Consider the following 14,683-nt stretch of genomic DNA (forward strand, 5'->3'; position numbering starts at 1 on the left):
AATATGAAGGAAGAATAGCAGTGATAGATTATGCAGAAAACATAAAACACAAGGAATTAGGGGGTAAAAACAGAAAATAATGCCACAAGAGACTCATCCCAAGAAAATCTGGCAACAATAGCTGAAACAGGGTATATTCACCACAATATTTTCCACCATTTAAAATATGCAAGCCCATACTGTACAAGCAAAATACTTCTGAGAATATTGTCTGATTCAAAAATGGGAGAAATAAAAATAAATAAAAATTATTGAAGACAAAGAAAAACAGCCAGCATAACAGAAAGTATTAGGGCACAAAAATTGCTTTAAAAAAATCTTAGGAATTTGGACAAATAAAATACTTCCAAGTAATGTGTTACTTTTCTGTGATGGAGGCAATCTAGCCTGGCTTTCTTGATTTTTACAGTGACAATGAGAAGAGTGGGGCAATTGTGACATGGATCACCAATGATCTCAACATTAGCAGTGTGCCTTTTTATGCAACTGCCAAATCCTTTGTACATTTTGGAAAACATGTCCATTTCTGATACAGATCAGTTTATCAGCAATTAAAACAGCTTAAGGACCAACTGATATAAGTGGGGTACAAATGTCATATAACCCACAATTGTCTCTAACTGTAGGCAACTGAAGTTTTGATGTAGAAAATAAACAATGCCCCTTTATCAGAAAGGTTAAGATCTGATAAAGTTTAAGATGCTAGACAGAGTAAGCAAGATACTCAAAGCAATCATATTAGCCCATTAGATGGATAGATAGATGATAGATAGATAGATAGATAGATAGATAGATAGATAGATAGATAGAATAAAATAGTGAGGAATGGGGGACATTCCCAGGGTTACTAGTCATTGACATAGGACAAGGGAAAATCTTTCTGGCATTCAAATATATCAATCCTCTCCAGAGCATATACCAGACTTCACACACAGAGCTTCCACACACAACCCCCCCACCCACCCACCAACATCTGACAGCTACACAAGCCTAGCACACCTGATAATTAGAAGCCAGCTCAGATTGTACAAACAGCTTTTTTCAAAGACAAATCTGTGCTGAAGGACAAACAACAAATCCACAAGGAAAAAAGAGGTCCAAAATTCAAAGCCATTTTTGAATCTGATGTCAGAAATGACAATGGTTCTAAAAAGGCTTCAGTGAGAACTGAAATATTTCTACCAACTTGTATCTGTTTGATTTCCCAACCATGACACACAACCCTTCCTTAAACATGGCATCATTCAACATCTTTTTATGACTGTGAAAGATCCCACAAATGGGATCTCATGTGGGCATTTATGTGCCCAAGTCATAGCTGCCAAGTTATCCCTTTTTTTAAGGGAAATTCCCTTATGCTGAATAGGCTTCCTCGTGAGAAAAGGGAAAACTTGGCAGCTATGGCCCAAGTTCACATTGAAGATTCGATTCACAGCGCTAAGCCCAGGGGTTGGTGCTCCTGAGCACCATGAAGTGTGTAATTGACATGGGAAGCCATGGGTGAACCCAGCCATTAATTCCCAAATTGGCTGGAGTGTCTTGACTCCCTGAATTTGTCCTGAATATTAATGGTTTCTTCTCAACCTTGCTGTTCTTAGATATTATTTCAGCAGTTTCTATTGATGTTTGTGAAACATGCTACACCCCTTTGCTGCTAGATGTGCCTTATGGCCAAGTAAGCATTTCAGAACATCTTTTCAGTCACATACAATTATAATTACTTTCCCCTGAAAACCCAAGTGTGAGTTGGGTCCACTAATTAGCTTTTTATCTTAGTAGGAGTAAAATGTGAACCTTTCAAAGCCTGCCTAGAAATGCTACTAATTTTCATTGAAGGCTATCCCACTGGTGGGTTGCATGCTTCAAGCTATACAGTGTTTTTGCTGTAGCAGAGGATGAGGTGAAGGGAGCAACGAGCCTCTGCTGTCTTTTGCAAACTCCTACAGGGTCTGGCAGCAATTGCATTCCTCTGTCTTCATATTCACTTTCCCTCACACTAATTTCACACCTGGCTAGATACTGGAGGCTGGATGATATAATGCAGCTTCCTAAGGGATTGTGTCGTTTCTCAGATAATCATTAAAAAAAAAGAGGGAAAGGGAAAGGTATCTCAAAGGGAAAAGATGAAATCAAAAGCAGCACACCTGATACAGCAAGAAAGTCATCAATGCTTGTAATGTCATCCACAGCTTCAGTGAGCACATGTATGTGGTTCTCCCATGTGTTTTTATACATTTCCATGTTGTTCCTCACCACCTGGCTTTTGGGTTTGGCCGCAAGAGCTAAAGCAGCGTTGATAACCTACAGGAAAAGAAAATGCACACTTTTCTTTGTAAAATACCCTAAAATCAGGCAGAAAAGTATTTAACTACGTTTCAGTTTTCCAGGCTCTACAACACAAACACTGGCACCTCAGTTTTCACACCGCATAGCAATATTGTGCATATGCTAACCTTCCTGATGGTTTTAAATTATGTTACAGTGAGACAGGAAACAGTGTCAGAGGGTCTCAAACGGAAGACTAACAGATAGACACAAGCATCATATCCTTTGCACTCACGACCATGGTAGATGGTCAGGGGACCAGGGATACTTAGCTGCTCATCTTTTGCAGCGCCACCATCATGCATGGCCAGAAAGGGGTGTTGCAGCTACTAGGTCAGCAGCAGTCAGGTGACAAAAGGGGCCCAAACCATTCTGCCTTGTCCTATACAGCTCAGCCTAAGAAATTTGTAGTTCATGCACATATTAGGCTTTCAGGCTACTAACTTGTCCCCCTGCTTTCTGTTTCACCTTCAAATCTTCAAACTGACTGCAAGAAAACACTTGTGGTTTTTATTTGTATGTGGAAGAGTCAATTATTTAAATAATTTTAAGAAGATGAATAGTCTGTTTGGTGTCAACAGAGCCTCTGAGCACCAGATACTTCCTGTAGAGCAGGCACAGATAAAAATAATTACAAAATTTTAATTAGGTCAGGGTACCTGTAATGGCTATCTTTTAAAGAATAAAATAATACCTAATAATTTTAAGAGAAGTGATAAATAAAGACTGGGATCATACTGGAAACCATCCTTGTTTTATAAGTCCAATTTTAAAAGGGGGAGGTAGGGTACTGTATTTTCAATTCATAAATCGTATGACATAGACACATTACGTGCCAACATGAGGCATGACCTAAGCAAAGGGTGGAAAGTTAAATGTAACAGCTAAATCAAACATGTAGTTTTGCACATCTTTTTAAAAATTCTATGTAGAAATGTTTTCTTGTTGAGTAAGGAAAGCTCCCTGAATCTTCATTGCATTAAATTGCTTCCAGCTTTAAAATATACCAAGACATCAGTCCTCAAAACAAAGACATTTTCTTTTAGGGAATATCCATTATTCAGATACTTTTCAAGTTAACGGTTCATTAAAACACAGAAATCTAAATCAGTTTCAAAAAGCTATTAGGTTTGAAGGTAAATCTTGCGTTTCTAATAGAGGTTTGTTTTTTTCATACTAAAGCTGGCTTTGACAAACAGAACAAATAATAAAGAAAAATGGTCAAAAATTAAAAGCTACTAAACCATATTCTGCATTACACAGGCATTTATGATTCGCATTATTAACCAAATATATAACACAAAAAGAAATCTCATATGGCCCTGAATATATAAAAGAAGGTACTCCAAGTGTTGGGAAAGCCTGAGATTTGAAGGCAGCTAAAATATCCTTCTCCTTCATGGATCACTGCCTTGTCATGGCGAAGGGGCTTGAATAATTCAGAGAAGCTATGCTATGCCGTGAAGGGCGACCCAAGATGGACAGATCATAGTGGAGAGTTTTGACTAAATGTGATCCACCTGGAGAAGGAACTGGCAAGCCACTCCGGTATCCCTGCTAAGAAAACTCCATGGACAAAGACAACAGGCATATAAAAGTTATGACGCTGGAAGATGAGCCCCTCAGGTCGGAAGGCGTCCAACATGCTACTGAGGAAGAGCGGAGGACAAGTACAAGTAGATTCAGAGCTGATGAAGCCGCTGGGCCAAAGCTGAAAGGTCGCTCAGTTGCGGATATGCCTGGAAGCGAAAGGAAAGTCCAATGCTATAAAGAAAAATATTGCATAGGAACCTGGAATGTAAGAACCATGAACCTTGGTAAGCTAGACGTGGTCAAAAATGAGATGGCAAGAATAAATATTGACATCCTGGGCATCAGTGAACTAATATGGACGGGAATGGGCGAATTCATTTTGGATGACTATCATATCTACTACTGTGGGCAAGAATCCCGTAAAAGAAAAGGAGTGACCCGCATAGTCAACAAAGAGTGGCAAAAGCTGTACTGGGATGTAATCTCAAAAATGATAGAATGATCTCGATACGAATCCAAGGCAGATCTTTTAACATCACAGTAATCCAAGTTTATGCTACCAGTGCTGAAGAAAGTGAAATTGAACAGGTCTTGTTTTTGCTGACTGTATAGAGCTTCTCCATCTTTGACTGCAGATAATATAATCAATCTGGTTTTGATGCTGCCCATCTGGTGATATCCATGTGTAGAGTCGTCTCTTGTGTTGTTGGAAAAGAGTGTTTGTGATGACCAGCTTGTTCTCTTGACAGAACTCTATTAGCCTTTGCCCTGCTTCATTTTGAACTCCAAGGCCAAACTTGCCAGTTGTTCTTTTTTTCTCTTGATTCCCTACTTTAGCATTCCAATCCCCTATAATGAGAAGAACATTCTTATTTGGTGTCATTTCTAGAAGGTGTTGTAAGTCTTCATAGAATTGTTCAATTTCACTTTGCTGCCTGATGTGTTTGCAATGCCAGTTAGAATCCTAAAATCATAAAATTTCAGAGTTGGAAGGGTTCCAAGGGTCATCTAGTCCAACCTCCTGCAATGCATGTGTTTGTCCCAGCATATTCTTTTCCAGGTGCCCCTGGAATGTTCTTAAGACACAAAGGCAAGACCCCTCCAGTGTCTGACCCAAACAGGATTCAGGGGTATACAGCCCCTGGACAAAGAGAGGCATAAATTGACCATATGGCATAAAGGGATACGAATTGCCATGCTTTCCCCATTCCCTCTGTCTTACATTGCCAGATAGTTTTGCATCTCAGCCTCATGGAAGGCAGTTTTGAGGCCAATGTAAAATCCAAACTCTACTTGGTTTGTGTCCTCTTTATATGGAGTCAATTCAATAATGAAAACAAAACTCATTTTTATTGTTTAGCTTCCTAATTAAGGGCTAAATTGTGCTCATACACTGCAGTCCTGCACCATGTAAATAAATGTTATTTTTTCATCTTAGCATATGAATAATTCAAAGTTATATAAGCATTAACTAATAGAATAGCATCCTTTGTTTTTGCCAGTTCAGCATTTCACTCTTTGAAATAATTCCACTGTCACTGAAGCCCCTTAAACAAAAACACTAGGGTGATATCTCTGAAGAGGCGATTTAAACTTCCAGTACAATGCACCAGTGCTGCTGAAAGCAATCTAATATGGTTCTTTGCAGCAAAACGTCAAACCAGAAGATTTAAGATATTATTAGGGGGGCATCCTTACAGAGACACATACTTAGCGTATCCACCTGGTAGAAATTTGTCTTTGACATTCTATACACACTTTGAAAAATGCATCATAGTAGGCATGGCAGGTACAGAAGAACACTGCAAGCTAATGCCAGCCTTAGCCACCATCTATCTCCCCCTTCAAATTAAATATGTCCCTGGGCCAACACACCTTTTTCATAATTAAAACAGGTACAGGCAACCTGTCTCTTCATCAGACCTAATGCAATCCACTTCTTTTAGTTTTCATTAAAGTGGTTTCTCTGAAGATTAAAAACAAAAAACGAAGCAAACCCCTAAAACTGAGGGCTGAAATCCAAAGGGCGAGATGCAGAATACTTTTCTGCCACTCTTTCCTATTGCAGGGCTTGCACTGCATGAGAACCTGCTCCTGGGAGGACACTGAATACAGCAGTACATTGTTGTTGTTGTTTTTTTAAAAAGAATAATTTAATGCATAATTATAATGTTAATTAAAATGCTGTTTTACTGGGTTTATGTTGTACATTTGTTTTTATGATAAATGTGTTCCTGTTTTCATGTTGTATTTCTGTACACCTCTTAAGAATTTTTTAACATTAATGTCAACTAACTGTCTGCACCAGCGCAAGGGGATTTCCCCCTCTCTTCACTCCCCATGTGTGCCCTGCACCAGCCCCAAACCTGGGAGGAAACCTAGAAACAATTTAGGGGAGTGTGGGGAGGAGAGGGGGAGAACCTTCTGCACCAGCCCCAAATCTGCTCAAGAGGGTTGGGGGGAAACCTAGAAACAATTTGGGGGAGGAGAGGGGGGAGAACATTCTGTTGCACCAGGAGAAATCCTTGTAATGACAAAGCATTCGCCTTAGCACTACATTGAATACAACCCAATGTGGTTCAGAAACACTCTTACTTATTTATTACGTTCATATCCCACTTTCCCCCCAAGGAACCCAAGGTGGAAAACATGACACTCCCTCTTTCCTTATTTATCTTCACAGCAACCCTATGGGGTAGGTTACTTTCGGAGCTGGTGACAGGCCCCCAATCCCCCCGTGAGCTTCATGGCTGAATAGGAATGTGGACCCTGGTCTCACGGGTCCATGTCTTACCCTTTAACAATTACATCACTCTGGTTCTCCTTTAAACAAAATAAATATATAAGGATATGAAGCTGGGGGTGAAACTTGTCACAATGCTTTGTTTCCATGGAAAGGAAATGCTTGTTGCTCACACTTTAGGAGGTAGGAATGGACTCTGGCCAAGAGAGGTAACTGATGCTATTCTATCTCTCTGTGCACTTTGGGTCAAATTACATCTGAAGTGTGTTTCAGTTTCTCAGCATTTATAATAACATAACATGAAATTGCCTCCAGTTACAATTTATATGAAGAGAAACATGCTGCTTGCTCAAAATGGCTGAATTATTTCTTACATTTATGGTTATGCCAGGTAGCAAAGCAGAGTAGTCCCTTTAGGAACAATACTGCCAAGGAATAAAATGCCCAGGTACCTTTTCTGACACAGTTTTCTGTTCTAATTTTTCAGAAATAACATGACATTCCATTAAGGAAATGTGGAGGATGCATCAGATTTGGATCAGGCAAATTTAGGCTTAAATCCTTGTTCACTGATAAAGTTGTAAAGTGTGTGTGTGCGTGCGCGTGCGCGCATCCTGTTGCCCTACATATGTTACTTGGCCTCAGCTCTCATCATCCCTATCCATTGGCCATGTTGCATGTTGCTGACAGGATATGGAGTTCAACAATATTTAGGGGAGTACAGGTTCCCCATCTCTACTTTAAATAATCATAGCATGAGCTCTCTGCTGCTTCTTTTGGTAAGAGAATTAAAAAGCAATTTTTTGTTTCCTGTTTTCCCTTAAACAAGTCAAGTTTAAATGGCACCTTCCTTCTCACTAGCAACATCACTTGCTGCACCAACCAGATACCAGTTCTTAGAAAGATCATAGAACTGTAGAATTGGAAGGGACCATGAGGATCATCCAGTCCAACCTCCTGCAATGCAAGAATATGCCGTTGTCCCATACGGGGATCAATCTTGCAACCTTGGCATTAACAGTACCATGCTTTAAGCAGCTGAGCTATATGCCTTCATGTATTGCTTCACCCTGTCCAGCTCTATCAAGGCATGTCACTAGAATTGGTAGCCCCTCCTATCCTCACTCCTGTAAGGCTTCCAAGCCTTGAACAGTGTATAGTACTAGTTTCTTTCCCCAGTGCAGCATCTGCACAGTGGGATAAAATTTGTTTCAGCCTGTCCTGCAATCATCTCAAACAGAAGGCGTCTGCCAGAAACTGGCTACTGGCCATAATGGCTGTGCTGCCTCCACTGTTGGAGGCAGTATGCCTCTGAATAACAGCTACTAGGCATGGGTTTCACATAGGCATCTGGCTGGCCACTGTGAGAACAAGATGCTAGGGCTAGATTGGCTACAAGGATACAAAGCTACTTAAGTCACAACCAGACAGAACTAACTTGTGTTTAGCATTGCGCTAGAGCAGGGATGAGGAATGTTTGGCCCTCCAAGTGCTGTTGAACTCCAACTCCCAGCCAGAACAGCATATGGATGAGTAGTCTAGCAACATCTGGAGGGCCACAAGTTCCCCATCTATGCACTAGAGTGACTTGCAAATGATAGATCATGGAGCAGCAGTGGGTTACCAAGACTTTTAGGGAGACCACACTGATCCATACACTCTTGAGTGAGGGGCAACAGCACACAACAAGGTTGTTGTGAAATAATGAGTGACTTTTGGAAGAGGTTTGGAGAGCTTGGGCTTTTTCAGGGAAACACTGGAATCCATATTCTAGAAATCTAGAAATTTGTTTGCAAATAAAGAAAGAGAGAGTGAGAGTGGGTGGAGGGGGGTGGGAGAGAAATGAAAAATGCTATTTTCCCTGTAGCGTCAGGAGGAGATTTCCAAAACACTTGCATTCTTGATCCACTTAACTGGTTTTGAAATAACGGACTGTGGGGCTCCTGAGCCAACCTGTACACAAAACTCCTTATTTAAAAAAACATTTCATATTTCCTTGGTGAACAATTTAGCAACCTACTTGCACATAAAGTGAAAGGACAGGCTATGGTAGCTTGCTAGTATATGTTATATAATTTGCCTAGGGCAATCTTGGTTCATCACATTCAATATCCCACTTGAGAGATACATATGCAATGAAGACAAAGGCACAACTGTTAGCCCAGGGCTGACTAGGAGTTTGCAGGAGTTGCTTATGATGCTCTTGGAACCGGAATTCCACAGCTGTGACCCTGGAGTCAGGTTCAGTCCTGTATTGGCTGTTTCAGCCTAAAATACACCATGAGCATTTGGCTTATCAACTTCTGCATTACTGTGCAATCCTACAAATGTTTACTCAAAAAAATGCATGTCATTGTGTTCAGTGGGGCTAATTCCCTAGTGTTCACAGAACCAAAGCCTTCATAATGCAGATCTTATTATTGCCTGGAACACCACCTTGTGCATCTCCTTCTTTATATTGATATTCAGTAAACAATCCAATAACCTATTTATTTTTAGTCAATAAACACCTCTCTTTTAACTATCAATCCTAGTATTGTCTCCTGGAATGATATGCCTGAAATGCATTTCCTTATACCACAATCCTATAACCCTTACTGTAATCCTATAATCCCATTTAATTCAGTGGGATTTACTTCTGAGTAAACATATATCAATTGAGGCTGCACATCTCTTTCCTGTTTTGCATTTGCAATGTTACACAATTGCCCCTTCATATTGTGCTGAAGAAAATCAAGCATTTAATGATAAAGGTACGTGCAGTCTGTGCAAGATATTCAAATGAACATTTTGCATCTTTTTGTGGTATTCAAATAAAAGCAACACAACACAAACTGGACCTTTAGAATGCAGATCATCATCTGGCATGGAAGAAATATTAGTGAAATAAATTTGTCATTTGTGATGTGGCCATAGGGTTAGGATTAGTATAGGACCAAAGAAGGGAAACCCATTAGCGGCTAATTAGGCTGTTTTTGGCAGATTTTGCAAATAGTATTCCATATGTTCCATATAGATTAAATCACATTAACCTCCTGCCTCGAATTCAGCCTTATTCTTGCAATAATTAGGCAAATTAGAATCTTTTCTGACAATGTGCCAGCTCCCACTGATCTGCTTTACTACCCCACACAATTTACAGGGTGCATGCATGCATGAGCTATTATATTAGGTCAAGATCATTCAGTGATGTAGCTCCAGTTTTCTGAGTAGGTCTGTGTCTGATTCCAATATGGCTGCCCACGCCCTTAATGCAGTTTTGATACCTGCTGAGCAGGATCTAGCCAACCTGTGTCACAATCCAAGTTTATCTGGGGTAGAGGAAGAGTATCACTAAACTAAGATTGTATAATCCACTGGTCCGTCCCCCCCCCCCAGCTGTGCCACAAAGTCACTGCTTCCAAATCTGACAGCTTTCATCATGCCAAGCCCCAGATTAATTGACTGCCTTTTATGTGACCAAATATTTGGCTGGTCTCTATCCTTGCAGCAGTCTGGGACAACCAGCATAGTAAAGCTATTCTCATTGGCTACCTTCTGTAACATAGTCCAAAACAACGAGTAATTAGAGGCGAAATCCACTGCCTATTGGCTAGAGCAGGCATAGGCAACCTTGGCTCTCCAGATATTTTGGAACTACAACTCCCATGATCCCTGACCACTGGCCTTGTTAGCTAGGGATCATGGGAGTTGTAATTCCAAAACATCTGGAGAGCCAAGGTTGCCTATGCCTGGGCTAGAGCGTTGCACTAGGACGAGGGAGAATCCTCACTCAGTCATGAGGCTCAATGGGGGATGCTAGACTTGTCATTCAGTCTAACCTACCTTACATGATTATTGTGAAAACAATATGGTAAAAGGAACTCTGTTAACCATCCTGAGCCCCTTTGAACAAGGACAATATAAACCATAATCACATTATCAAATATTTACATTTTATTTAAAGTTGAACCTCTTTGTTTCACAATACCAGGTAAAAACTCCCATAAGTATTAAACTTATTGATACTTGACCATTATTTGACAGTATTTGAGCAATTAACCAAATCCTTTTCTTACTCCCTTTTTAAAAAATGAGTCACTTCTCAAGCCTACCTAGATTCCAACAAGAGAGTTCATTCACACATATATGAAATTGGCTGAGGACAGGCTCTCAAAGTTTGCCACTCTCACACAAAATTCAGGCCACAAATATGCAAAGAAATTCTGAGAAACCACCCGACATTTCCCTTAAAAAGTCGGAAGTTTTTTGAAAGCATAATATGCGATGTTTGTTATGTGTTTTAGTTTGAATTATTATTATTATTATTATTATTATTATTATTATTATTATTATTATTATTTTAAAAAATGTCACCTATTCTGAACTTCTGAGATTGGATAAACTTTTAAAACACTACATAATTTGTGTTTTTAAAAATCTTTCACAGAGGGTAACACCATGATAAGATACTGTGACCACAAGGCAGCCAGAGATGATACTTTTAGTTTTTGCAGCTTCACTTTAGATTTGAGCAGCTGTGGTTATTTTCCTATTTTAACATTCTCTTCCCACACTACACATTTTCTTCTATATTCCTCTACATTCTGCACACTGAGCTCAGCCTCTGACTCATCTTTCCATCATTTTTTTTTACCTATATGTGACTATTTGTAATAATGACTGGTTCATGACACGTATGCACCCTTGTGATACGACACAAGGTGTTTTAACCTCTAGGTTGTTTTTAAACTCCTTTAAGATAAAGAATAATTCAATATCACCACCATTTGATTCTGTGGACTGATGTGAAAAGTCCAGGGATCAGAAATCTTTATCCAGAATTGCTCAACTGAGAACAGGGAATGTAAAAATTGGCTTCCCCCCCTTACAGCCAAAGTGAATAAAAATTTCCAGCATCCAAGTGGATTAAGCCAGCCAAATTGCGGGGGGGGGGCTTGCGGGGGACTATATTCCTTCATATTCCATATTAGGGCAATACCTTTATTAGTTCAACAAAATGGCCAATTTCCATATCAGTTTCATATTTGGGGGGCGGGCGGGCGGGCTGGGGGACTAACTACTGCTCTTTCTTATCTTGAAATAATTATGAGATGTCCACGTGTTGTGCATTCTTGCTTATTTTAAAAAAACTTTCTGATTTTTTTTTGGGTCCTTCAACATGATCCTCCAGTACAGTATAGGCCTTACAGATCATACAACGTGAGGCTGCCTAGACTGCTGCCTGTGGAGTTCTGAAAGGCTCTGTTTATTTGTTTGTTTTTTTGTTAAAGCCAAAAAAGTAGGATTCAAAAACAAAACTTGAACAAGGCTTTTAACTTTTCTTTTTTAAGCCCTCTGTTGTTTCACTTTCACAAAATAACAAGGAAAAGAAAACAGATTTCTTCAATGTTCCACAGGCAAGATTTTGGATAGCCTTCCTTCTTGCAAAGCCAGTGGACCTAGAGAAACATATAAATATACAAAAATATAGAGGTATACAAAAAGATGGAGCTGTATGATACTGAAATGTTCAGAGGCAAAACAGCAACAATGGGGGCCTTAATCCAACTGGAGGCTGGGTTAATGACATTGAGCTTAAATTTGAGAGGGAGGGAAGATTCCTCATTATTCAGCCTCTCCACAGATAGCCAATGCACACCTCTACAATATGTTTAAAGACAACATGTTTAAATATCTCATTAGGTTACCTTTATTGGAGATAACCAAGTGACGCCATCAAGTAATTCTCAAAATCAATTTCTCTAAGCAACAGAGAATCCAGCAAACTGGATTTTTTAAAAAAACGAATAAAATTTTAAAAAATGACCAGAAGGGTGTTTATGGCCAATTCTTCAACACATTAGGATTTCTTTTTTAAGATATGAGATTGATGAACTCCTTCCAATGTGGAAATTAATTCTAGACACTGCTGCCAGAGCATAGGCCCTGCAGCCAAGCTGTTTGCTGAGGAGTGCTTTGGCAGCCAGGATGAAGAAAGTGATACAGCGGCAGTGGAGTCACTCTGCTAATCTAGCCTGAGGGACAGAGAAGAAGCCTCCATGCCAACCCCTCCCTGAGTGAGAAAGGGGAGGGAAGAAGAGGATGGTTCTTTGCCCACAGCTGGCAAGCAAAGCAAAGCAAAAGATCTCCTTATCTGGATATCAAAAGAGGCAAGGAAGAGGATGTAATGAAATTTAACAGAAACTTAAATATGCCTGGAAATAGAAGAGATAGAAAAGGTTATAGGGGTTTTATGAAACAGGCAGAGAGTGGGAGGTGTAATACATCTGTGCAATAAAACGTCTGAGAGGGTTCGACAAGAAAGGTTTAAATTTGTATTTATTATTCCATTTATATCCCACCTTTCATCCAAGAAGCTGAAGTAATAAAATTCATGGTCCTCACTCCCTTCCTTTTTCTCTCACAGCAAATTTGTGAGGTTAGGCTGAGAGACTGTAACTGGGCCAAAGTCAACTTCATGGTTGTGTAGAGAGTTGAGCCCTGGTCTCCCAGGTCATAGCCCAACAGTCTATGTATTATACCGGTAGTGGACTATGTGTTATAGCCCACTACACCATATTGGCTCTCTCCCGAATGTGCCGTTAGTGGTAGATAGAATGTCTCACGACCTCATTTCTAAGATGTAATCAAGCTCAGTCTTCTCTTTTATCCCATGTGAGTGATTCCACAGATTAGTGACCTTTGTATGACCCACTTCTAAAAGCAGGTGCTTCAGAAGTGGGTGCCTGAGGTTACATGTTTAAGTATTGCTCGTGGTCCCATCACATGTGCATTTCCCCCCTAAGAACAACCATTCCATTTGACTGGGAGTTCAAAGCTGGTCAGAAATGGTGCTGGTTGCATCATTCCTTCATGCAACATGGCCACATGGCTTCTAGATAAGGTAGGATTGCCATATATCCTCTTTTTCCAGGACACGTCCTCTTTTTCATCAGTATGTAAAATAAGAGTCGTCAAAGAGAAGTTGGCAAATGTGCCTCTTTTTTGCTCTTTAAAACATGGCATCCCTACCATGTGGTTAGGATCAGAAAGTATTGCCTCTATTTTGATTGTTAGTAGTGGACTGCAACAGCTGTACCCAAAGACATATTTGGTGATAATCCCAGGTGAGTACAAGCACTCATACCTTCAGTTGAAGATTAGCAACTGGTCAAGATTAGCATAAAAATGTCCTTGGCTGGATTTGTTAATTGTTTTGTTTTGCTGTATTATTGCTACCGTACTGATTTGTCAAGTGCTGTAATATGCAGAAAAGCTTGAAACCCATTTCTGACCCAACCAACCCAAAACATTTTTCTAATCGAGCTGGAATAAAAAATGCCCCTCTCCCATCAGTCAAGTTATTTTGACACCCAAGGCAGAAAATCACACAAGCATCTCTCCCCATTCTTGACAGTAAAATATAACAGTGATAAAGAACAATTCACTGCCCTTAAGTGACACCCAGAATTAGTAGGACAGCCCTAATTCTGAAGCCTCATGTGCCCAACCTCATTTAGTTTGCTTATAAAAACAGTTTAATAAAATGCCTTATTCAAATCAATACTGTATCTAATGGAGATGCTGTGAGAGGATGTATACAAGAAACAGATCGATTCTGGAATATTCCATAGGCTCATAGCTGCCAAGTTCTCCCTTTTTTAAAGGGAAATTCCATTATGCTGAATAGGCTTCCTCGCGAGAAAAGGGAAAACTTGGCAGCTATGCATAGGCTAGATTCAACTAAATAGTTGCACTAGCTAACAAGTTGTGCTAGCGCATATATATGCTCACTTCCTCTCCTTGTGTCCTCAACTCCCCCCCCCCATCAGCTCTGAGGGGTTGGAACAACCCCCAGAACACCTCATGAGAACAGACGCAATTGTTCCACCCAGCTGGGAGAAATATTTACATTGATGGAAGGATCGTAACAGTCCAATGCTGAATTCCTCCCCTTGTCTTTTGTCACTCAGACATCACAGTGCTTACAACCCATTATTACATTGGCCTGGATCCAGAACAAGTTGGTTGCACTTAGGCCGCATTGAAATAATAACAAACCTGAGCACTATTGATTCCAATGGGGCCTATCTGTGAAGA

At 40.0% G+C, this 14,683-nt stretch overlaps 1 protein-coding gene across 1 annotated transcript in view; it reads right to left on the minus strand.

The window, feature by feature from the left end:
- Positions 1 to 14,683, minus strand: part of CTNNA3 (catenin alpha 3) — a 544,761-nt gene that overhangs the window by 166,990 nt on the left and 363,088 nt on the right. Inside the window, exon 11 of the mRNA XM_035137674.3 lies at positions 2,145 to 2,301. Within this exon, the coding sequence (XP_034993565.3) occupies positions 2,145 to 2,301 (157 nt within the window). The remainder of the gene's footprint in view (positions 1 to 2,144; positions 2,302 to 14,683) is intronic.

The sequence above is a fragment of the Zootoca vivipara genome, chromosome 5 (genome assembly GCF_965207765.1).
Source record: "Zootoca vivipara chromosome 5, rZooViv2.hap1.1, whole genome shotgun sequence".
Classification (NCBI taxonomy): domain Eukaryota; kingdom Metazoa; phylum Chordata; class Lepidosauria; order Squamata; family Lacertidae; genus Zootoca; species Zootoca vivipara.